We start from the raw sequence: 23,908 nt of genomic DNA on the forward strand, positions 1-23,908 counted from the left end.
TATGTATTTGTAGTATCTGTATTTGTAGTATATGTATTTGTAGTATATGTATTTGTAGTATATGTATCTGTAGTATATGTATTTGTAGTATCTGTATTTGTAGTATATGTATTTGTAGTATCTGTATTTGTAGTATATGTATTTGTAGTATCTGTATTTGTAGTATATGTATTTGTAGTATCTGTATTTGTAGTATATGTATTTGTAGTATATGTATTTGTAGTATATGTATCTGTAGTATATGTATTTGTAGTATCTGTATTTGTAGTATATGTATTTGTAGTATCTGTATTTGTAGTATATGTATTTGTAGTATCTGTATTTGTAGTATATGTATTTGTAGTATCTGTATTTGTAGTATATGTATTTGTAGTATATGTATCTGTAGTATCTGTATCTGTAGTATATGTATTTGTAGTATCTGTATTTGTAGTATATGTATTTGTAGTATATGTATTTGTAGTATATGTATCTGTAGTATATGTATTTGTAGTATCTGTATTTGTAGTATATGTATTTGTAGTATCTGTATTTGTAGTATATGTATTTGTAGTATCTGTATTTGTAGTATATGTATTTGTAGTATCTGTATTTGTAGTATATGTATCTGTAGTATATGTATCTGTAGTATCTGTATCTGTAGTATATGTATTTGTAGTATCTGTATTTGTAGTATCTGTATTTGTAGTATCTGTATTTGTAGTATATGTATTTGTAGTATCTGTATTTGTAGTATATGTATTTGTAGTATCTGTATTTGTAGTATATGTATTTGTAGTATCTGTATTTGTAGTATCTGTATTTGTAGTATATGTATTTGTAGTATCTGTATTTGTAGTATCTGTATTTGTAGTATATGTATTTGTAGTATCTGTATTTGTAGTATATGTATTTGTAGTATCTGTATTTGTAGTATATGTATTTGTAGTATCTGTATTTGTAGTATATGTATCTGTAGTATATGTATCTGTAGTATCTGTATCTGTAGTATATGTATTTGTAGTATCTGTATTTGTAGTATCTGTATTTGTAGTATCTGTATTTGTAGTATCTGTATTTGTAGTATATGTATCTGTAGTATATGTATCTGTAGTATATGTATTTGTAGTATCTGTATTTGTAGTATATGTATTTGTAGTATATGTATCTGTAGTATATGTATTTGTAGTATATGTATCTGTCCTCTGTTTCCTGTGCAGCTTCAATGCATCACTACTGTTCAAACTAAATTTCCCTGTTAAATGAAGAACATCTTGAACATCGTTTTAGTGCAAAAAGGTAAAAAAACAACAGGTGAATCGCAGATGAGTGTTCACTTCATTTCCACCGTCTGAAAAGTCATGACAAGAACCAGATACAGGGTAAAGTAACAGAAAATAACCAGTTTATTTTAATGAAAAACATGAAGGATATTCATTAATTTCACTTCTGCATTTGATTTTCGAACATGTAAAAAGAGAAAAAGAAGAAAAAATAAACAAAAGAAAATAAAAATGACACTACTATGACGTGTTGTGGTTCAGTGAGTCGTTAAGCGTGTTATTAATTACATGGAACATCAGATCGGTGGCACACAGAAGCTCACAACAGCAGGACAGTGACAACACTGGGGTGGGATGTGTTCTGGAAACGACTGCACAGGAGAAGTTAATGTGCAGTAAAAACACCCACGAGAGGGAAATGATGAGCATAAATCTGGGATAATTAGCTGTATTTTACACCAGGGTCCAGCAGCTTCTCTGAGGATATGTGTGTGTTCCCTAAAACACAGAAGATTCCAGATGGTTCGACCCAAAATGGAAACTACCGCCCTGGAGTTTTCACTGAGCTGAGGCACAGTTCGACAAAAAGAAAAAACGAACTGGACTTCAAATGTATCGGACGTTCTGGAGTTGAACACAGGCTTTTTTTTTTTTTTTTAATTAAGTCAATAATGAAATTGTGTTCATTTGTTGTTGATCATAGTATTTACTTTAGAACCAGACTGTAAAGTTGTTGCTATTATTGTTATTGTTATTGTTATTATTATTATTATTATTATTATTATGTTGATATTCATACAAAATAATAATTGCTATATAGTGATCATAAGGAATAGTTTTTACTTCTTCCTACTCCTTTTCGAGCATGTATAGTTTAATTTCATTTGGTTTATTATTATTATTATTATTATTATTATTATTATTATTTACTATTACTATTATTATTTATTTTGTTGTTTGTTTGCTTATCAGTCATTTATATACCAGTACTTATATTTTGATGTTTGATTTTTTTTAATTTCACTGTCGACATGTTCAAAATTAAGATTTCATTCATTCATTCATTCATTTAGATTTAACCCTTAGATGCATAAGTGGGTCAAAATGACCCAGTGAGGCTGTTTTCTGTAATATCATTGTAATTAAAAGTTGTTATTATTTCATATTCCAGGTATTCCTCAAAAAACCTGTTACTGACATTATGCCATTTAAATTTTTGATTGAACTTTTATAGGTTTTATGCAATTGTACTTTTTGTTTTACTACCCCAAGCTTCCATCTTTGGGTCAAAATGACCCAAATTTATTTATAATAGAATTACATCTGAACCTTAGATTCATTCAACAGTAAAACCAAAGGACTCACTGACTAAATGGTTGTCAACACTGTTCTACTGCTGTTATAATATAACATATATATATATATATATACATATATATATATATATAATTTTTTTTATTTATTTATTTTGTTTGTTTGTTTGTTTGTTAAAATGTAAAAAACAAAGAAAAAAAAAAGAAAAAGAAAAAAAAATTTCAAACATGACATCATTCTTTTGTGGACCAAAATATTATACAAATGATTTTTTTAACATGAAAAATAACAAAAGTGATTTTTTTTTTTTGGCTTAATTGAGGATTTTTTTTTTTACTTAATTGAAGATTTTTTTTTTTTGCTTAATTGAAGATTTTTTTTACTTAATTGAAGATTTTTTTTTTTTTTTGCTTATTTGAAGATTTTTTTTTTTTACTTAATTGAAGATTTTTTTTGGCTTAATTCAAGATTTTTTTCCTTAATTCAAGCTAATTTTTTTTTTTGCTTAATTCAATTCAAGACTGTGGAATTTTTGCACTTGGCAAAAACATCCCAGGGGCCGAACTGGACCCTTTGGCGGTCCACATTTGGCCCCCGGGCCGCATGTTTGACACCCCTGCTATAGAGGGTGTTACACATTAGCGCTTGGCTAACACCCACCCACCACCACACTCTGCACCATCACAGCCAAACGTTTACTCTGACAAAAGCTGTCGATGATACACAAAGATGCACATTTAGTGGGAGTGGGAGTGGGTTTAAGGGACTCTTTTGTTCCGTGAAACACCGTCAGCGCTGTTTATAATCCAACCGTCATCTGTGTGTTTATTAATGTTAGAAAGTAGAAAAACAGAGCAGAGAAGACGGGACCAAAATGACATGTGACCATCAGCTTTGTGTTTACTCTGTTGTGAAGAAACAATGAGGACGGTGGAAAACAAACACACAACAGAAAACTATTGTATCTGCCTTCAATCACTGGGACGATAATGACCGGCCCACGCAAATCCACTTCATGTTTAGTACGGGGTATAAGAATAATTTTGGAGAATATAAGTGCAGTAGTTTTAGGATTTTATTGTGTACACTGTAAAAAAAAAATCTGTAATTTAACAGAATTTTCACTGTTTATTTTACAGATTTTTCCTGTATTTTTAAGATACAGGAAAATATGAATGGAATTACAAAAATCGGACCAATGGTCCTGTATCTTAGCGTCCAAATTCAAAGCTTTGGGAAATGTATCCAGATCCGTTTATTCTCCCCCAGTTCTGTGTATTTATTCTATTACACAAATAGTCCATGTTTTGCTCATATTCCAATCAGATCTGTAAAAAATTCTAATTCACACTTGATATCATTGATACTGATTTATTGGATCAATCCACTTCCTATCTGTTCTAATGGGAACATTTTTCAAAGTTGCACCAAATCCAGAATCAGATCCAGATCCAAATAATTTCAGTCCCTTGTGCTGACATCATCATACAGAAGCTGTATACCAAGTCTGAAGTCAATCAGAACTGGAGTTTCAGAGAAGAAGACGATTGAAATGTTTTCCCATAAGAGCCCATGTTAAATTTTGCGTCAGTTCCAGATCCAGAAGAAGATCCTGATCAGCATGTGGACATTATGTTTGGGTCATCTCCCCATCAGGGCTGGACTGGAGACATTTACACTGGAGATCATTTAGATTTACTGAGCTATTGCATCCATCCACTTCCTATCTCTGATAATGGGAACATTTTTCAAAGTGGCACCAAATCCAGAATCAGATCCAGATCCAAATAATTTCACTAACTTTTGTTGACATCCTCATACAGAAGCTGTATACCAAGTTTGAAGTCAATGGGAATTGTAGTTTCGGAGAAGAAGACGATTGAAATTTTTGTAACGGACGACAGACGACAACGACACCAGCCGCTGCATGACGACAACAGCTGATGGCCTGTCGGCCGTAAGCTAAAAGTAGACTGTGATTTTACATGCCAAATGTAAAATAACATGAAAAACTGTAACTGTGAATAACCATAAAATTTCCATTTTTTAAAAGAATTTTTTTCTTTTTTCACAGAAAAATGCAGTTAAAATATATTTGCAAATGTATCGTAATTTCAGTTTGACACTCCTGACTTAGGATGTCAATAAATCGGATTTTTTTCCTCAAATAATAGATACACATGTAGAAAATCCCAGTGCTGTTTGATTTTATTCGATAATAGTCCTCTTAAGGCCTCCACCGAGCAGCGACGACACGGCACATAATGATGAGATCTTCTTTCCACTGTCAGCAACTTCCTGGTCACAGTGGATTATTAATATCTCTAATATTATGTGGTCTTGACCCTACGATGGTAACTTCCTTGAAAGGATTTTCTGTTGTGTTTGAGTGTTGTACTGAATAAATAAAACTACATTAAACAGCCTTTGGTCTGTTATTTTCACCATAAATATATAAGAGATAATGAGATGCCAGCATTAACTGCCTACAAACTTCACAAATTCAGAATTCTAGCACGATTTCAAGGCTTTACACTGAAAAATATGCTGTTGTGTTAAAATATCGTCATGAAATTTGCAGAATCAACAATGACCCGTTCCTAAAATAATCCATAAAAGACTTAGAAACACGTAAACACGGGTTATAAATATGTAATATGATTAAATTTAGCTCCATTGCAGATATTTCTGTCTTGTTCATCAAATAAAGATGTTTAGCTGTAGTGTTCGAGAGGAAAAGACAGCCGCTATTTCCGTCAGTGGTCTTAAAATAATTGATACGTTTCAGATCTCAAAGTTCACACTGAGCTTTTTGTGGGTAAAATATTAAGGCGACATTTTGGGAAATTCTAAGTAGAAGCCATCAGCGAGCAGCATCTGAAATGATATTCACAGAAGGGCTGACGGCAGCATCTGTGGCATTTGAATTCTCCAATATGTGAAGCCTCTGGGAAATGAGCTCCGCATATGAATATTCAGAAGATCCAGGATGGGTTTGATAGGACACAGCGCTGAAAAGAGGGAAAATACACAAAATACGGAAAAGACTGAAAATACTGAAAATACTGAAAATACGAAATGACTGAAAATACAGAAAAGACTGAATCCTCATCAGTCCATGTATCATTCGTTCTTTTCATATTCAGTTGAGAATCCACAAAACGAAAAAATGACTCATTATTTCATTATTCATGTACAAATAAAAAAATCCAAAAATGGGCTGTTTTTCATTCTTTCAATTGTGCGCACAAATTAAAAACTGGAAATAAGCAAATGGACCAAAGGTTGGGTTTCATGTTGACATTTTTGATATCTGATTTGGTCTGACCTGGAAGTTACTGACTACTTGGTGTGTTTCATTTTCCAGCTGTGGATTCTCAATTGAATCTGAAAAGAAGGAATGCTACACAGATTCTGATCTGAAGTCCATGAACGTCACTGCTCATGTTGTTGCTTTTAGTTTGTGATATTTGTCAGACTTACACCATCACTGAAACACTGATGACTACAGCTCATAATATTTACTTTATTTTGGCCACAGTCACTGATGAAACTCTATTAGTTCTATGTCACACTGACACATAAAGTTGATTTATGTCCTCTGTTTCAGGAAAAACCAACACACTGGCATTTATGCTGGGTTTTAGTGTGCAGATACGGCTGCTGCTGCTGCTGCTGCCGGCCGTGCATGATCTGAAGATCAGTTTTTATGCCCCATCTGTCTGGAAATGTTCACTGATCCAGTCAGCTCATGTGGACACAACGACTGCAAACACTGCATCACTGGATATCAGTGATGGACAGTTCGTGTCCTCTGTCAGCGTACCCTTTTTTCCACCACAGGAACTTTACCTGGAACTTTGACTTTACCTGGAACTTTGTCGAACCTTGGTGCGTTTCCACTGAAATTACCCTGGTAAAAAACTTTCCATTGACCCCAAACTAAGTTGCACTTCTTCCCACCCTTTTTCGGGCATGTAAATGGAACTGTTGTGCTGTTCTTCTGTCTAAGATTGTTATGGTTCTTGATATTTGTATTATTATGTATGTTTTACTAGTTTGCATATATGTTAAATTTCATTGCATGTTCGTAATAAATCACTAAAATTGCAAATCACAACTGTCCCTGACAGAAGTTCCTGGTAGGGGGAGTGGACTTTTCAGATTCCCTTGGGGGTGGAGCTCTGTGCTGAAGAACACTGATTGGTGGAACACGATCTTTTGAGATTTTAAGCGAATTTTTGTCTCACTCCGGTAAGTGCGTTACAATCATCTGTCTGTCCCATGGTTATTATGGTTAACGAAAACTAATGAAATGACAAAAACTAGAATTGAAAAAACATTTTCGTTAACTGAAACAAATGAAAACTAGAATTAAAAGAAAAAATGATAACTAACTGAAACTGTATTGTGTTTACAAAACTAAGACGGACAAAAATTATGGATAAAATTCCCTTTGTTTTTGTCTTTGTCAATGTCAGATTGATACGAAAGCGATTTTTTTCCCCTCAAGCAATTTTAGCTGCTGGCCCCTATGGTACGTTATGGTCCGTCACTTGTGTTCACTTGTGGTTTCCAGTCGTCTTCTGGTCCCCAGGGAAACATGGAGACTAAAGTTGGGAGAAAGCAGCAGAGTCCTGTCTGGGATTTATTTGAATACGACGACAGAGAAGAAGAGAAAAGTTATAAAAAAACCTAAAACTAAACTAAAACTAAGCATTTAGAAAAAAACAAAAACTAATAAAAACTAGCAAACCTGCTCTAAAAACAAATTCAAACAAACTGAATTAGAGAAAAAAGTTAAAACTAAATAAAACTAAACTATAATGAAAAATGCAAAACTATTAGAACCTTGGTCTGTCCATCTGAATGCACTAAAGTAATTCAACAAGACCTTGAGTCAGCGACTTGGAACAACCTAGTCTGATTAGAATAAATTTACAGGGACTCTGAGGTGCGGTGGAACTACCAGGAATTCTTTCACCCTGGTAAATAAGTTCCTGGCAATCAAAGTTCTTGGGAATGTTGGTGGAAAATAATTTTAATAATGGATTAGATTTCTATAGCATCTTTCAAGGCACTCAAAGCGATTTACATTATTGATCCGTTATTCATTCACTCTCACATTCATACTCTGCTGGTAAACTGCATTTGTAACCACGGCAACTGCAAGAAACACGACGTGGAAACGGCCGGAGCATTGTGTTTGTTTCAGCTAGGAATGCACCGATACCACTTTTTTTCCAGACCGAGTACGAGTACTTACATTTGAGTACTTGCTGATACTGAGTACCGATACTAGTCATTAGTAATCCCATTCCAGTTGTTAGTTCCTTTTGTAAATGTGCTTTACTGTCGTTGTCATTAGTCTGACTGGAACAAAGTGCTGCTACTGACATTTAATGTGTTGGAATGAGCGTTTGTCAATTAATCCACCAGGGGGCGCCGCTCTGAATTAACCATACTGGACAAATACCACGAAGAAGAGGAAAGTTTTTTGAGAAGAAGAAGAAGAAGAAAGTCAGTAATAACAAACATGGAGACGACAGAGGGAACACTAATGTGATACTAATGTTGCAGCGTTTTCACTGGTAAGTAGGGCTGAACGATATGGACAAAATTTCATATCTCGATATTCATGCCAGATATCTTGATATCGATACGATACAATATGACTACGGGTTCAGTGAAAACCAAGCATTTTTCAGAAAAATACAAAAATCATAAAACAAAAGAATGTGGAAAGTGCAGTTTTATTTATAAGAACTCCCTGCCAGTCATCAACATTAACATAAAGTACGAATAAATGAAATTTGTTGTGACTTCCAGAGCTGTACATGCAGGGTGAGCGCAGGGGAAATCTATATCGTTTATATGGTTGACTTTTGATATTAATATCTTGAATGTTCGTATCTAGATATCGATACGATAACGATATATCTTTCAGCCCTACTGGTAAGGTTTAAAAGTTTAGCTTCAGCAGGTAGAGAAAAGAGAAATGAGCCAGACATTTCGTTTTCACTTCTGTTGGCGGCGGTCCGCACCGCTCCGTACACCATGTTACACACCAGGTGTTCTCATTCTGTTTACGCATCCACGAGCACTTGGTAAACGGATGGAATGTACGCAGAGGACGGACAGAACACTGCGTCTGTATCTGTCTGTGTCTGGAACGTTACTGTCAGTCAGCGTTACTTTTATCACCGTCATTTATTTGGTTCAGTCTCCACTCTTCACACTCACACACATTATTCCTCCTCCTCGTTCCTGCTGCACTGAACTGGGAATGTCACACGGCTGTAAGTGGTATCGGTGCATTTGTATCGGATTACTTTTATGAGTACGAGTACACACACTGAGTATCGGAGCTGATGCCAATACTTGTATCGGTGCATCCCTAGTTTCAGCCATATAATATCATATGGTTGCGCTGCTGCTGCCAGGCAGTGGTGCAAGCCTTCACTTCCCACAATGCATGTTGTGACAAAATCCCGAAGATGCCTGAGTTCCCTCCTGGCTCTGTTTGTAAACACGTGGTTTGTTTATGGTGGATGGCACGAAGAAATTGTTCACTGTGAGGAAAGAGATTCAGGAGAGTATCGTACTTTCCGGACTATAAGCCGCTACTTTTTTCTCGTTTTGAACCCTGCGGCTTATACAGCGATGCAGCTCGAGTATAGATTTATACAAGCTAACGTCCTCCAGGGGGCGCTCTAGCAGGAAGTGCAAAAGTGAGACAGACAGGTGGTAAGCAGTCCATCCTTGTCAGAGCGCGTGAGCGGGGGGTGTAGCTCCGTGAGTATGTGATTGTGGGTGGGGGGGTGACAGCGTCATTCTCCGAGCAGGAGTGAAAGTGAAACTAATTCGCTTTAAAGTTCCTCTTATTCTCCGGGCAGCACACACACACACACACACACGCACACACACACACACACACACACACACACACACACACACACACACACAAGAGCAACAAGCGACAGAATCTCCGCACAGCAAAAAAAGTTACTATATCGGCTACATCGGCTACATATTGGCCGATGTTGATTAATTGGTGATACTCTATAATTGGCCCGAATAATCGGTCGGCCGATTAATCAGTCGGGTTCTACTTGATATTGAGAAACGCCTGGAGAATGAGAACCAGTCCTCATCAAAGAGCTGGAAGAAGAAAAGTCTGATCTGAAGACGAGCAGCTCTAACACTCTGAAGAACACCTCCTCTTTCTTCACGTCCGTAAAAGTTACTCCACCCATGAAAAAGGTGGACACATGAGGGCTTGACGGTGCTTGACCCTGATACATCATAGTGGTGGTGGAATACTTTCTAGTCTTTGTGCTCATCTGTATGTGTTAGGAAGGCAGGGTTTCACTTCAGGCACATTTTACTTTGAAGTTCAGGTTTAAAGTTCATTAGAATCCACTTCAGACCGGAGTTTAGAGTCGACGAGCAGGAAGGACACAGTGTTCTGGAGCCTTCAGGACATCCACTGGACCATTGGCTCGAGAAATGGAAGTGAATGTTAAGCTCTTGGCCTGTGATTGGTCCTTCTCTCTCTGAAGTCTCGGCCTCAGAAGGTGGGGGTGTTATGATTATAACAAGGGTCTGGTCACAATTTGTGTATCATTCATTCTTTTCATATTCAATTGAGAATCCACATCGGAAAATGCAAAAATTACTCGTTATTTCATTACTCATGTACAAATCCAAAATAAAAAAAAAAAATTAGTTGCTTTTCATTCTTTTGATTGTATGCACAAATTAAAAATTGGAAATAAACAAATGGACCAAATGTGGTGTTTCATGTTGACATTTTCGATATCTGATTTGGTATGACCCAAAGTTACTGACTTTAACTTTATTGTATGTTGTATTTTTTATTCATTTCTACTAAAGGTATAACAACTGAGGTGATGATCTGAGTTGAACACATCATCATTAGTGTTTATAGAACTAAAATGTTGATATGAATGCTTAAATTTAGGTATTTTTCTCCCAGTTTTTCTCAGTGTAAGCTTTACTCATGTTAAAAAAACATTGTAGATGTTGGATTTTGCACAGAGACAGAAAATCAGCTTTGTACTCATATGTTTATCGGTTTTCTGTTAGAGTAAACGAACGGAATTAAATGGATTTGAGCACATGTTTTAATGGTTAAATAAGGACAAAAGTAAACCTCCCAGTGAAAGGTCTGCCACTGTATGAGAAAGTGAGTTTTTAAAAGCTCTAATCTCTCTTATTCGTTGCTATTGATTATTAGTCGTCTTGTGCTGTGTGTGAGTAAAAACCATACCTTTTATTGCCTTAATTAAAAGGAGGACATTAATTACCCGTAATCGCAGTGAATCCTTTAATTACAAATCGACTCTAGCGCCGGTACATTCTCCTCCTCCTCTTCGTCTCCAGTCTTTGTCCTGTTTGTTGTTCAGTCTTCCTTCCAGTTCCACACAGTCGATATTTGTTACTTGGCTGTCGGGAGAATCTACTTTAGCGAGTAAAAGAGTCGGACGGAGCGAACACACACTGGCCTTCAGCTGCTCTGGCAGACCCGTCCGCTGCTTCTTAATCCTGACCCAAGGACGACTTAAAGACTCCATCGAAGGAACCGAGGCATCTGAAAGGATGGAGCTTAACCCTTTTAAAATGACCGTGTCTCCGGAGCTACAGTTTAACTTAACTTTGTAACTCCTGAACAAAGTTATTGACAAAATTCCAATGTCATCTGAAAGCTGAGATTCTGAGCTTTCATTTGATATATAACACATGAGGGTAGAGGCCTGCATGGGCTGTGGAAGTGGGCGGAGCAGAGAGCAGCAGAGTGCAGTCGGTGAGAGAGAGATGGAAGATTTTTACTACTTGTAGCAGCCTTTTACTGAGGTTTTAGCAGAGTTTTTGCTGTGAATTCTTGTAAATAATTATACTATAAATAAATATAGTAAATAAATAAATAAATAATACTAAATAAATAATAAGACTAATTATAGTGCTGTTTTGGAGTCTTCTACAAGTGTGTTTTACACTGTTTTTGTTGAGTTTTTTTCTTTTTTTTTTCATTGTTTTTATCTATGTTTTTCAAATATTAACAAAAAATAAGAAGCTGGAGCATGGACACAGAATGCTCTAGACAAACCAAAATTTTTCAGAACATGTAAAATAGTTATATCCGGCGCTACAATTTAACTTAACTTTGTAACTCCTGAACTAAGCGATTGACAAAATTCCAAAGTCATCTGAAAACTGAAATTCTGAGCTTTCATTTGATATATAACACATGAGGGTAGAGGCCTGCATGGGCGGAGCAGAGAGCAGCAGAGTGCAGTCGGTGAGAGAGAGATGGAAGATTTTTATCACTTTTAGCAGCGTTTCAACAAGTTTTAGCGGTGAATTCTTGTAAGTAATTGTATATTATAGTGATAGTGCTGTTATAGAGTGTGCTGCTGTCGAGTTTCACCGTTTTCTTTTAGCATTTTTTTCATTGTTTTTATCTATGTTTTTCAAATATTAACAAAAAATAAGAAGCTGAAGCATGGACACGGAATGCTCTAGAGAAACAAAAATATTTGACATCATGTAAAATAGTTTTATAATCTCATAAAGTTTCGTTATGTACATTCAAGTTGTTTTTCATAATAAATATGATAAAAATCTAAGTCTGTTTTTTTCCTTTATTCTTTACTATAACACTCTGTTTTTAACATTGATTAAACATAATATTGATACTTAATGGCCGGATATTTAAAGTTAAGTTCTTCCTGAAAAAAGGAGCAGGAGAATGGGCTAAAAAGGACATTTTTCTGACACTTTTCTTGCAAAAACAGCATACAGAGCTCTGGGCCTGTTCTCCTGGTGGTCCTTAAAGGGTTAAAGTGTGTCTGATATGTATTCAGGGGCTATCGACTGCAGAGTAATCTAAAGCCCCAGAGCTGCATCTTAATGCTTACAGCGACCTGAAGCCAACACTGGAACTTTAGAAACAGGTGTTTTCTTCTCCAGCTCTGAGTCAGCGCTGGAGCTGCTGAATTATGATGATGTTCGCTTTGTTCGAAGCTGTTTGGACCCAACAGATAAAGGAACGTCGCATTAGTTGAACCCATTAGAGATAAAGGCACTTATAACTTATTTGGTTTCTGACTGTGAGAAATGAGAGCGCCCTGGAACGACTCTGAAAACAGCCCGTTAGTGGTTTTTCTAATATATGTTCAGAAAACAAGAGTTTATTGGGTCGGACCTTGGCATGTGATTAGAGGTCGACTGATATGGGTTTTTCTAAAGCCGATGCCGATATCTACAGCCGATTTTTGAGGCTGATATTTAAGCCTTTTGTTTTTTTAAAGCACATTGAGCATAAAATACAATCGAAACCCTCAGATAATTAAGATTTTTATGCAGGGGTGTCAAACTCATTTTAGTTCAGTTCCACATTCACCCCAATATGATCTCAACTGGGCCGGACCAGTGAAATAATAACATAATTATATATAAATAATGTCAACTCCAAACCTTCCTCTGTGTTTTGGAGCTAAAAAAAAGAGTAAAATTACGTGACGAAAATATTTACATCTACCAACTATCCTTTAAAACAATGTGAAGAACATGAACAAACTGAAATTTCTTAAGAAAATTAAGTGCAATTTTAACAAAATTCTGTCTCAGTTTATCAATTCCACATGTACACTGCAACAGTAAAATAAAACCAGGGAAAAAAGTTAAATTACATTATAATAATGTTTATATCTTCATTTTTTCCTGAAAAATCTGAATAACATGAACAACTTGAAATGTCATAAGAAAAACAAGAGCAGTTTTAACAATATTCAGCCTCAGTTTATCAGTTCATCATTTACACATGTGCGTTAAAACTGATATTACAATTACAAATACACAAAACATTTAGTAACCGGTAGAACATTGATGAAATTGCATTTACCTTCGTCAAGACATTCCACGTATTTCTTCAGGTTATTTACATTTTTTGTAAAAGGATAGTTTGTTAATGTAAAAGTTTTCATGTAATTTTATTTTATTTTATTTTTACACTAAAACAAAGATAAAATCTGCAGTTGTCATTCTTTATAGGTTATTATGACAGTATTTTTTTCTGGTCTGACCCAACTGAGATCTAATTGGTTTATATTTGTATGTATGGAACCTGAAATAAAATGATTTTTACACTATTGATTATTATCTTCAGTGTAATTTTTGCATTTCACAAACTCATCCTACGGGCCAGATTGGACCCTTTGGTGGGCCGGATTTGGCCCCCAGGCCGCATGTTTGACACCTGTGAATTTAATCATTAATATACATACACATAGTACTCTTTGAACATTTACTGCACTTCAAGTGCTGCCCACACAGCTGCCTGATCAAATATCTTATAAGATTTTTACAACTGATCAAATATCGGCTTTCAAAAAAAAATTCGGGGCCGATGGCTGATATTGAAAAAAATCAATATATCGACCAGCTGACATATCAAAGCCATGTATTTATTTATTTATTTCTGTCTGTTTAATGGGTGAAAAGAAAGAAAAAAACTATAAAAAGTGAATTACAAAAAAACAAAAAAAACAAAAAAAAAAAGTATTTTCCCATATTTAACATACTGATCACATAGATGTTCACTTGGGCTACGTTCAGACTACAGGTAAATTTGGCCCAAATCCGATTTTTTTGCCCATATGTGACCTGTATCCGATCTGTTAAAGACACTTTGAACAACACAAATCTGATTTTTTTCAGATCCGACCTTTTATATGTGGTCCTAAATCTGATACATATCTGATATTTTGTAATGCGACTTCAGTCTGAATGGCCAGGTCGCAGTTATCCGACCTTTACATCATTGAAATGCGACAAACGTCACAATTCTACGTCTCAGGAGAGAATTTTGTTACTTTCAGCTGATTTTACTAAAGTTATCCACTAGAGTGACCACTATACATGAAAGGGTTAATGTGTAATATGAACGAGCACACACAAAAAATCGGATTTCAACCAAAAATCCAAACAGTGCATCAGAGCTGCTGTCTCAGAGGATGACGACGGTGACAAATGGCCGTCCTGTCCTCTGCATCAGACCCATTCACTGCTTCTATTTGCTGTTTTTCCAGTGGGATGTGGGAGTGCTAAATGAAGCCTGGTGATTGTGCATTTCTGTGCGTATAGTGTGGATTTGTAACAACTTTACTACTCCCTGGATAGAAGAGTGTGCGAGCTGTGAACAGATAACACCGACACCATCCGAGCGTGCCTCGCATCTACCAAGACACACATAGAGCTCACAAATCACTGCTCTAATGCCTCCACTCTGGATAATTGAGTTTTCTCATTCTGTTCTGCTGACAGAAATATAAATACGGCAGCGCCCATAAAAGTCCTGCTTAAAGCTTTTAACACTTGATTTCACTGCTTAGACCAGGGGTGTCACACTCATTTTCTATCAGGTTCCACATTACCTTTGTTTTAGTGCAAACAAACCCACTAAATTATGAAAATATTTACATTAACAAACTATTCAAACAAAAAGATGTGAATAACTGGGAAAAAAAAAAGAAATTTCTTAAGAAAAATAAGTGCAATTTTATCAATATTATGCCTCAACTTATCACCTCTATATGTGTGTTACAGATCAGATCTACAAAGGCATAAAACATTTAGTAACTAGAAGCACTCAGAGAGCGCAGACCTCCGCCAAGGCTGATCAGTGGCCCCCCCCCCGTGGGCCCCCCCAACCCCGATCACCACCAAAATTTAATCATTTCTTCCTTATCCCATTTCCAACAAACCCTGAAAATTTCATCCAAATCTGTCCATAACTTTTTGAGTTATGTTGCACACTAACGGACAGACAAACAAACAAACAAACAGACAAACCAACAAACAAACAAACAAACAAACCCTGGCAAAAACATAACCTCCTTGGCGGAGGTAACAAGTAGAATGTTGTTAAAATTACACTTTATTTTCTTTAGACATTTCAGGTTTTTACGTTTATATATATATATATATACATATATATATATATATATATATATATATATATATATATATATATATATATATATATATATAAATATATATATATATTGTGGTGTACAGGATATGGAGGTTCTCTCACCCAGAGGATGTTGTGGCTTGTGGGGCGGGTCTTAGCACCCACAGTGAGTGTTGGCATCTTAGTTCCATTTTGTCTGGTGGCTGGAGAGCAATAAAGTTGGCTCGCTAGCAACTGGCTGGTTTCTCCTTTTTCCTCGCCACTATATATATATATATATATATATATACATACATATATATAACGCTGTGTTTTAGCTGTGAATTCTTGTAAATAATTGTATAGACTAATTATAGTGCTGTTTTGCAGTGTTCATTAGTAGAACACTTCAAATATGAACAAAAAGTATGAAGCTGGAGCATGGACACAGAATGCTCTAGACAAACAAAAATATTTGACATCATGTAAAATAGTTCTATAGTCTCATAAAGTTTCATTATGCACATTCAAGTTGTTTTTCACAATAAATATGATAAAAATCTAAGTCTGAGAGAGAGATGGGAGATTTTTATTACTTGTAGCCACATGTTAGTGAGGTTTTAGTGGTGTTTTAGCTGTGAATTCTTGTAAATAATTGTATAGACTAATTACAGTGCTGTTTTGCAGTGTTCACTAGTAGAACACTCCAAAGAAGAAACACAACAACAACTGGAAACACAACACACAACATGTGGTTTCGGTTGTGGTACGACTTGGCGGAGACGTTGAATAGACGTTCTGGGGCTTCCCACAGCTCCAGCAGCTGCTCAACATGACATCATGAGTTCATTTCTGAGGTCCACTGAACTTCATTTACACCTGCTTCCTTGTTCCTCACAGGGCTGGTATCGTGGCCAATTCCCTTAATCGATTCAATTTTGATTCATAAGGTTCTGAATCAATTAATTGCGATTCAATTCGATTCAGTATTATTTAATTGATTCAGATTCATTCAGTGATACCAAAGTACAATTCTGAGTTGTAACTGGATTATTTGACTACTTTAGCAACACAGAATAAATACTGACATTAGAAAGGAAATAAATCTGACATTTCATCAGTAAACAGATGAATCTGCTCTGGAATAATGAACACAAACATGTCCATGTTTCTCCAGTGGATCTGAGCAGACTTCTGCATCATCTTCTGTTTTATACCTGCTGCTTCCATTGTACCCCAGGGTAACAGTAATGTCACCCTGGGGCACTGACACCAGTCTGGCCCCTGAAACAGACTCATGTTGGGCCCTTGGTACAACAAACTCACTGGAGGGGGAGGGTGGGCGGAGCTTCATGATTTCCACTTCACCATTCCTCTAACTCCGCCCTCAGCCACAGGTGATCCAAGTTCATATTTGTAGAATGACGGGCTTCTGTGACCCGCCTCCACTGGACAGTTCCTCTGCAGTGCAGGTTCCAGTTTGAGGCTGGGAGGACCTCCCACAGGGGGTTTTCCCCACCCTTCCTCTGCGTTCCTCCTGCGCCAGAACCACTGTGAGCACGACCAGGATGCCCCGTTTCCGCGAAGGGCTCATGAGATGGAGCCGGCCGCGCTTCCACATCGGCGGTTTCCGGGTCGTTTACTCGCAATCCTGCTCTGAATAATTGATCTCATCCACCATTAATCGATTACGCAAAATTAAAAAGAAATCGATCCAAAAACGATCAGATCGATTTTTTACCCAGCCCTAGTTCCTCAGTCAGCTCGCTTCTTGATTGGCTACTTTCCGTTCCACATCACAATTAGCAAAAACATGACTCAGGAGTTGTCGGCTTTCCCCACACATGAAGGTTTTTAGTCATAAATACTGAACAAGTTTAATATTTACGATTGTCGGCCTTGACCCTTTTTGGAGCCAATTATCGGAACAAATGCACTCTGAACACACCTCAGACCACAGGATAATCTATAGGATAATCTTATAAAACATACGATAATCTGGCGTTTGGGTCCTTGGTCAGTAAAAGGGAAAATCGGAACAAAACCAGCCCGATTATCTTGAAGTGTGTACCCCGCTGTAAAAGGGTTAAAGCCGTCAGTTCGGTTTTACACGAACATAATGACGACTGCAGATTCCATAAGCGCGGTCTGACTCAGAGGTGATATTCGTTCTCCTTCGTCAAACCCATAAACACACTCATCCTTGCTCCAATGACGATGAATTGTGCTCAAGCGGGTGCCAAAAACCCTTCATACGGACGCCGTTCCCTGACCTTCATTCTGCCTTTAAGCATTAATACAATTACAGCATCCAAGACCAAAAAGGGATTTGGAATTAGGATGTATAGCTGATCCAAATCGACCTTGACTGTGAAAAGGAAGGATTAGCGTTGAAGAACATTTTCTTGGCACCTTGAGGAGCGCGTACGTTGTGTTTGTGCCTGCATATTTTGACATTATACAGAGGAAACACAGAGCTGTCAGTATACCTACTTGATGTCGAGGCTGTCTGCTGTCACACTCGGAGCGGCGCTGATGACTCAGTGCCAGGCTAACCTTGACTTGACAACGCTCTATCGGATTAAAATGTCATGGATGACTTCTTGTAAGGAGCTTCTTAAACGAGCACCAAATATGAGGGAAAAGCTGCAGCTCTTAGTCCAAGTGTTCAAGTGCAAATTAGTATTTTATTTGCGTATAATTACGGGATAATCATTCGGCTCTGTTGAATGTACGTCTGAGTAAACGTAGAAACTGAAGTGTGTTTCATATACTGCAGCACCATCCACTGTGGTGCACCAGCCTCAGTTTAAGAGTTCATAGTTTTAACACAAATAATAAGGACCTACTAAATGGAGTTTTTTATGGATCAAGCTTATTATTGCTCTGAAATAATGCAAACTAAATGCGACAAAACCAGGATAGGCAAAAAATAAGTTTTGCTTCTACTGTGTTTGCACCAAGGAAATGAAAGATCCAGCCACTGTGGCTGCACTAGGAGAAATGAGTTGGGCCACAACAAGCCACAGCCAGTCCTGGTCCAGTCTGGGTCCAGTCTGGTCCGTCTGGGTCCAGTCTGGGTCCAGTCTGGGTCCAGTCCGGGTCCAGTCTGGTTCGTCTGGGTCCAGTCCTGGTCCAGTCTGAGTCCAGTCTGGTCCAGTCTGGGTCCAGTCTGAGTCCAGTCTGGTCCAGTCCTGGTCCAGTCTGGGTCCAGTCTGGTCCGTCTGGGTCCAGTCTGGGTCCAGTCTGGGTCCAGTCTGGTTCGTCTGGGTCCGGTCCTGGTCCAGTCCTGGTCCAGTCTGAGTCCAGTCTGGTCCAGTCTGGGTCCAGTCTGGGTCCAGTCTGAGTCCAGTCTGGTCCAGTCTGGGTCCAGTCCTGGTCCAGTCCTGGTCCAGTCTGGTCCAGTCTGGGTCCAGTCCTGGTCCAGTCTGGTCCAGTCTGGGTCCAGTCCTGGTCCAGTCTTTTTGATGAAACTTTATTATGAAACTGGCTCCGACTGAGCTTTTCATGAGTGTTAACATTATTTTCGAAAATTTGTGTCAAAACAAAAAAAAAAAAAACAATTTATTTTCCGAAAATGCTAACTGTATGTAGGAGTACCACGATTATGTTCCTCAACACCGGCCGTCTCTGGTTCACCCCGCCCCTGACTTTTCTGTCCAATGCCAGTGCAGTTCGTCACATGCGTGCTTGTGTTCACGCATTTTGGTCCACTAGCAAAAAGTGCAATGTGAATGTGATCCGACCCAAATGAAAAAAATAAAGTCCGCATTTGATCCGAATCAACTAAGCGGACCAAAGGACTGTTCAGATGTGAATACACCCTCAGTCTGGGGTTCATTTATTTGTGTATTTGGGGAGGTAGACCACAGGGAAATGTTTGAAAATGCATAGATCCATTTCAAAAAGCCAAATATCATCCCTTTAAAGCTAAACAGAAAGTCAAAGCCAAGTCAAGCCGATGACCCGCTGATGTAAAATGCCGGTGCAGGTGTGGTGTCGGGGTAAAAGGGGGCGGGGCGTACCTTGAGGTCGCGCTGCCTGGCGTGCTCCATGTCCTGGACGGCGCAGCAGTGGGCCTCCTGCAGACGCTGCTGCCGCCTCTGGTGCTCGGTCTGCAGCTCGTCCAGCTGCATCCTCAGGTGCTCCCTCTCCTGACTGAACTGGTGCTGCAGCTGCTGCAGCGACGACTGCGACTGGGACAGCTGCATCTCCAGACTCTGCTTCAACAGCGAGATCTGAGGAGGGGCGGACCGAGTTAACGCCATGTAGACACAGAGCAGAACTTTACAACAAGCACCCGCACCTCGTATGCAGCGGACATAAAAAGTCCACTGACCTGGGAAAAACCAAACCAAGATAAATCGTGTCAGAGCTTTTTTCATGTTCTGGTTGCGTAAGTGTGCAGAGCGGTTTATAATTCAGGACGTGGATTCTGACAGCCTCTCAGTCGGCCCCTCTGGCAAAACCATGTTCACAAAGAACTCTGAAAGTGGGATCTCGCTATTGAAAGATATCAATCAGGACGGGGCTAGAAAAAGAATATCCAGAGCAGCAGATATACCCTGGAGGACGGAGGACACACATCAACAAATGAAGAAAATACAGCGTAAGAGCGAGGCTGGTGGAAGAGAATCTGAGCCAAGAGACCGACGGCTACATTAAAAATACAAAGTCCTGCCAGTGTTCGCACTAAGATAAACCCAGTTTTCCCAAACCGTGTGGAAAAATGAGTTTGGATCTGATGAGACGCAAGTTCAACTGTTTAATACGATCCACTAATCTGATCAAAACATGGAAATAACTGGTGTAAAATACAGTTGGTTGTCTTTTCATGGTCATCAGATACGACCTATTTGGACAACTCCATAAACAGAGTCAAAATTTACGCTCATATGCTCTGAACTATTCAGATACACACACCTGCAGTGACCGAGACCAGACAATAACACTGTGATGTCAAACAAATAGTGTTATACTATTTAACCCTTTCATGCATGAATTATGAGAACCTTAGTCAAGATTTTTTTTTCCTGGAGTGTTTTTATTCCTCCTTCGACATAAAAAAAAAATTGTGATCGAGTTTTTTTCCCATGGAGTTACAAAAATGTCCATGTATTTAATTTTTTAAGTAAAGAAATATGTATTTAAAACCCAATATCAGAAAGTAAAATGAAAACAATGAAATAAAAACATTTTTAAGGCTGCTAATTTGATGTTTTCTTACATTTTACCATACTCCAATGCTAGTTATTACCTCATATAATATGCAAAAAACAACTCTTTTTGTCCAACAAATAACAACTGATTTACACTTAAACATGTTACTGCAGATCAGGTTTATCAAGAACAGGAAAGTTATAGTAATGGTATGAATTGCAGTGTATTATGGGATGTTGCATAAGTGTCCACTGTGTTGGCTCATATGGAGCTAAAACAACAAACCTATGAATATAGAGAACAGCTGGAGAAGAACTGTCCACTGGAGTGACCACAATGCATGAAAGGGTTACTGTAAACAAAACAAACTCCTAAAACACAGACACCTGAACTTTATCCATAGACCTGGATTTGGAAAGAATTTAATCCTATCAATACATGAAAATAATTGGTGTAAAATACTACAGCTACAGTTTAATTTTTACATTAATACAGTACTTTATATTTTGACACGAATGTACAAAAAATGCGTACATTTGATGTGTATTTTAAGGTGAAATGAACTTCAGGAGCAGTTCATGAAGGTCTTCCATCCAAGCGTCCATGACTATATCAGTTAATTTATTTGTTTTATTGTGTTTGATTCATTCTGCACAGTTTTCATCCTTTTATTTTATATTTTCTGAAATCTTTACCTAACCTGGTACCAGTCCAGCTGAGGTTAACAAAGCCTGAGTTGTACGCATTGTAATACTTATATTTAACCCTTAAAGACCCAAACATCCACCACCGACCAAAACCATCTACTGATCTAAACTGTTTACTACCTGCTGATCCACTAATCCTATCAATCCATGTCAATAATTGGTGTAAAATACAGTTCTTCATCTTTTCATGGTCATCAGATATGACCCATTTGGACGTTCAGAGGCTCCGTAGTTACCATGGAAACACCGTCATCTTCTACAACATTGATTCCCCAGTAAAACCCATGGAGTTGGGTCAGTGACAGTGGATGGACACACTGGGTTTATGATCAGTTAATGACAGATTTGACTGAAAAAGACACTTTTTCTTCAGTTTTCTCTGTTTTAATGTATTAATCAGTGTTTTCTCTTGTCTTGCATTCTTGGGGGGGGGGGGGGGGGTGGTTTGTTTATGGTGGATGGAACTAAGGAATTGTTCACTGAAACGCAAGAGATTTATGTGAGTAATGACAGAAAGACTAACAGATTCATGATACTGACGATATGACTGAGGTCTGACAGATTTCATGAAAAACTGGTCACGAAAGTCTTCTGCACCTTTAACCCTCCGGTATCCGGGTGTGCTTTTTAGGCACACTTGGCACTTCGTGTTAAAAAACTTCATCTTATTTTTCACAATTTAAATAAGGTTAGAATTCAAAAGTTGTTCATTTTTGCATGATCTTTAAAATCTGGCCACCAACTAAAATGTGCACATTGTAAATAAAAGAAAATGACCAGACTAGCATCTGTCTGCCAAGTGTGCCTGAAACGCACTACAGGGGTTGGACAAAATAATGGAAACACCTTCACCTCAAGATGATAATGCCCCAATCCATACAGCTAGAATTGTTAAAGAATGGCATGAGGAACATTCTAATGAAGTTGAGCATCTCGTATGGCCGGCACAGTCCCCAGACCTCAACATTATTGAGCATTTATGGTCAGTTTTAGAGATTCAAGTCAGACGTCGATTTCCACCGCCATCGTCTCTAAAAGAGTTGGAGGGTATTCTAACTGAAGAATGGCTTAAAATTCCTTTGGAAACAATTCACAAGTTGTATGAATCAATACCTCGGAGAATTGAGGCTGTAATTGCCACAAAAGGCGGACCTACACCATATTAAATTATATTTTGTTGATTTTTTAAGGTGTTTCCATTATTATGTCCAACCCCTGTATTTCTAACATTTGATCTGTATGATTAGGACTGACCTGGATTTACAAAAAGAAAATCAAATTGGAGCAGAAAAATAAATCAAAATATAATATTTAATAGTTTGATTTATAGGTGTGCCTTTTTGGCACACTTGGTGACAGATGCCAGTATTTTTGAACATTTGACCCAGTGGCAAAAATAATCATGCAAATTAACCAGTGTTGGAGTTAATCACTGACATATGCCAGGCTGCAAAAATCAAACAACATGTGATCCATTTTTATGTAGTATATTGAAAAAAAATAATTTTTTGTGTTTTTTGCATCCAAAAAAGTGGTTTGTTTACAATACAAACACAGCATTTAAAAGGTAAAAAAAAAAGGTGACAATTATTGAGTATTCGGTATTTTTATTTATGGCTCAAGTTGATGAAATAGAAAAAAGTGTTAAAAGAATTAAAAACAAACTCTATGAAAAAATTTTTGACATTATTCCACAGGTGTGCCAAAAAGGCACACCTTGGGCTTAGTGAGGGCCTAGCTGGACGGGATACCAGAGGGTTATATAGAGGAAAAATTCCCTTGGGAAGTTCCACTGGGTCTTTATGGGTTAATTTTTTACATCACAGAAACCTAGAGTGAACATCCATTATATATATATGAGAAAATAAAATCACTGCAGTAATGAAGAGAAAGCGAGAAGCATGAGGAAAGTTGGTTTGTCTCCAGGGAGTTTCATCTTTGTGCAGCAGAATAACACCGGAGAACAGCAAAGAGTGGGTGGTAATCAATTAGGTTTAAACAAACGCTGCTAAATGAAGAGGCCTGGAACTCAGCGGAGCCTCCAGCAATAGCGTTCATTCATTGTTTATGAATAAACGGTTTTAGAGCTTAGACTGAGGGTGAACGGATAGTACTGAAAAGGAAGCAGAACATCCAGTTAAATGGTGTTTTTTAGAACCGACGTGGAGATAAAGATGCTTCAAAGCAAAGAAAAGAAAAGCCAGAGTTCAGGGTCAGACGCTGTGAGATGACCGTCGGTTTATTCAGCCTCAGAATTGGAAAGAAAAGCTGCAATCTTCAGGTGTGTGGAGCTGATCGACTGCACATTCACAGGGCTGTGACGGCTTTCAGAGGGGTTTCTATAAAAAAATAATCAGAGTGAATACGAGGCTTTGACATGGAGGCGTCTGGAGTGAAAAGAGGAGGACAACATTCAACATTTGGTTCAATTGTGTTGATCAGAACTGTCTGAAGAGCTGAAGTCGACTGTGAATGGAACAGCCAGATAC

At 37.7% G+C, this 23,908-nt stretch overlaps 1 protein-coding gene across 1 annotated transcript in view; it reads right to left on the bottom strand.

Annotated features, from left to right (window-relative positions):
* fam184ab (family with sequence similarity 184 member Ab) overlaps window positions 1–23,908 on the bottom strand; it is a 219,361-nt gene that overhangs the window by 88,086 nt on the left and 107,367 nt on the right. The window contains exon 13 of the mRNA XM_030128825.1: window positions 19,578–19,790. Coding sequence (XP_029984685.1) covers window positions 19,578–19,790 — 213 coding nt within the window. The remainder of the gene's footprint in view (window positions 1–19,577; window positions 19,791–23,908) is intronic.

This window comes from Sphaeramia orbicularis, chromosome 24 (assembly GCF_902148855.1).
Source record: "Sphaeramia orbicularis chromosome 24, fSphaOr1.1, whole genome shotgun sequence".
In the NCBI taxonomy this organism is placed as follows: domain Eukaryota; kingdom Metazoa; phylum Chordata; class Actinopteri; order Kurtiformes; family Apogonidae; genus Sphaeramia; species Sphaeramia orbicularis.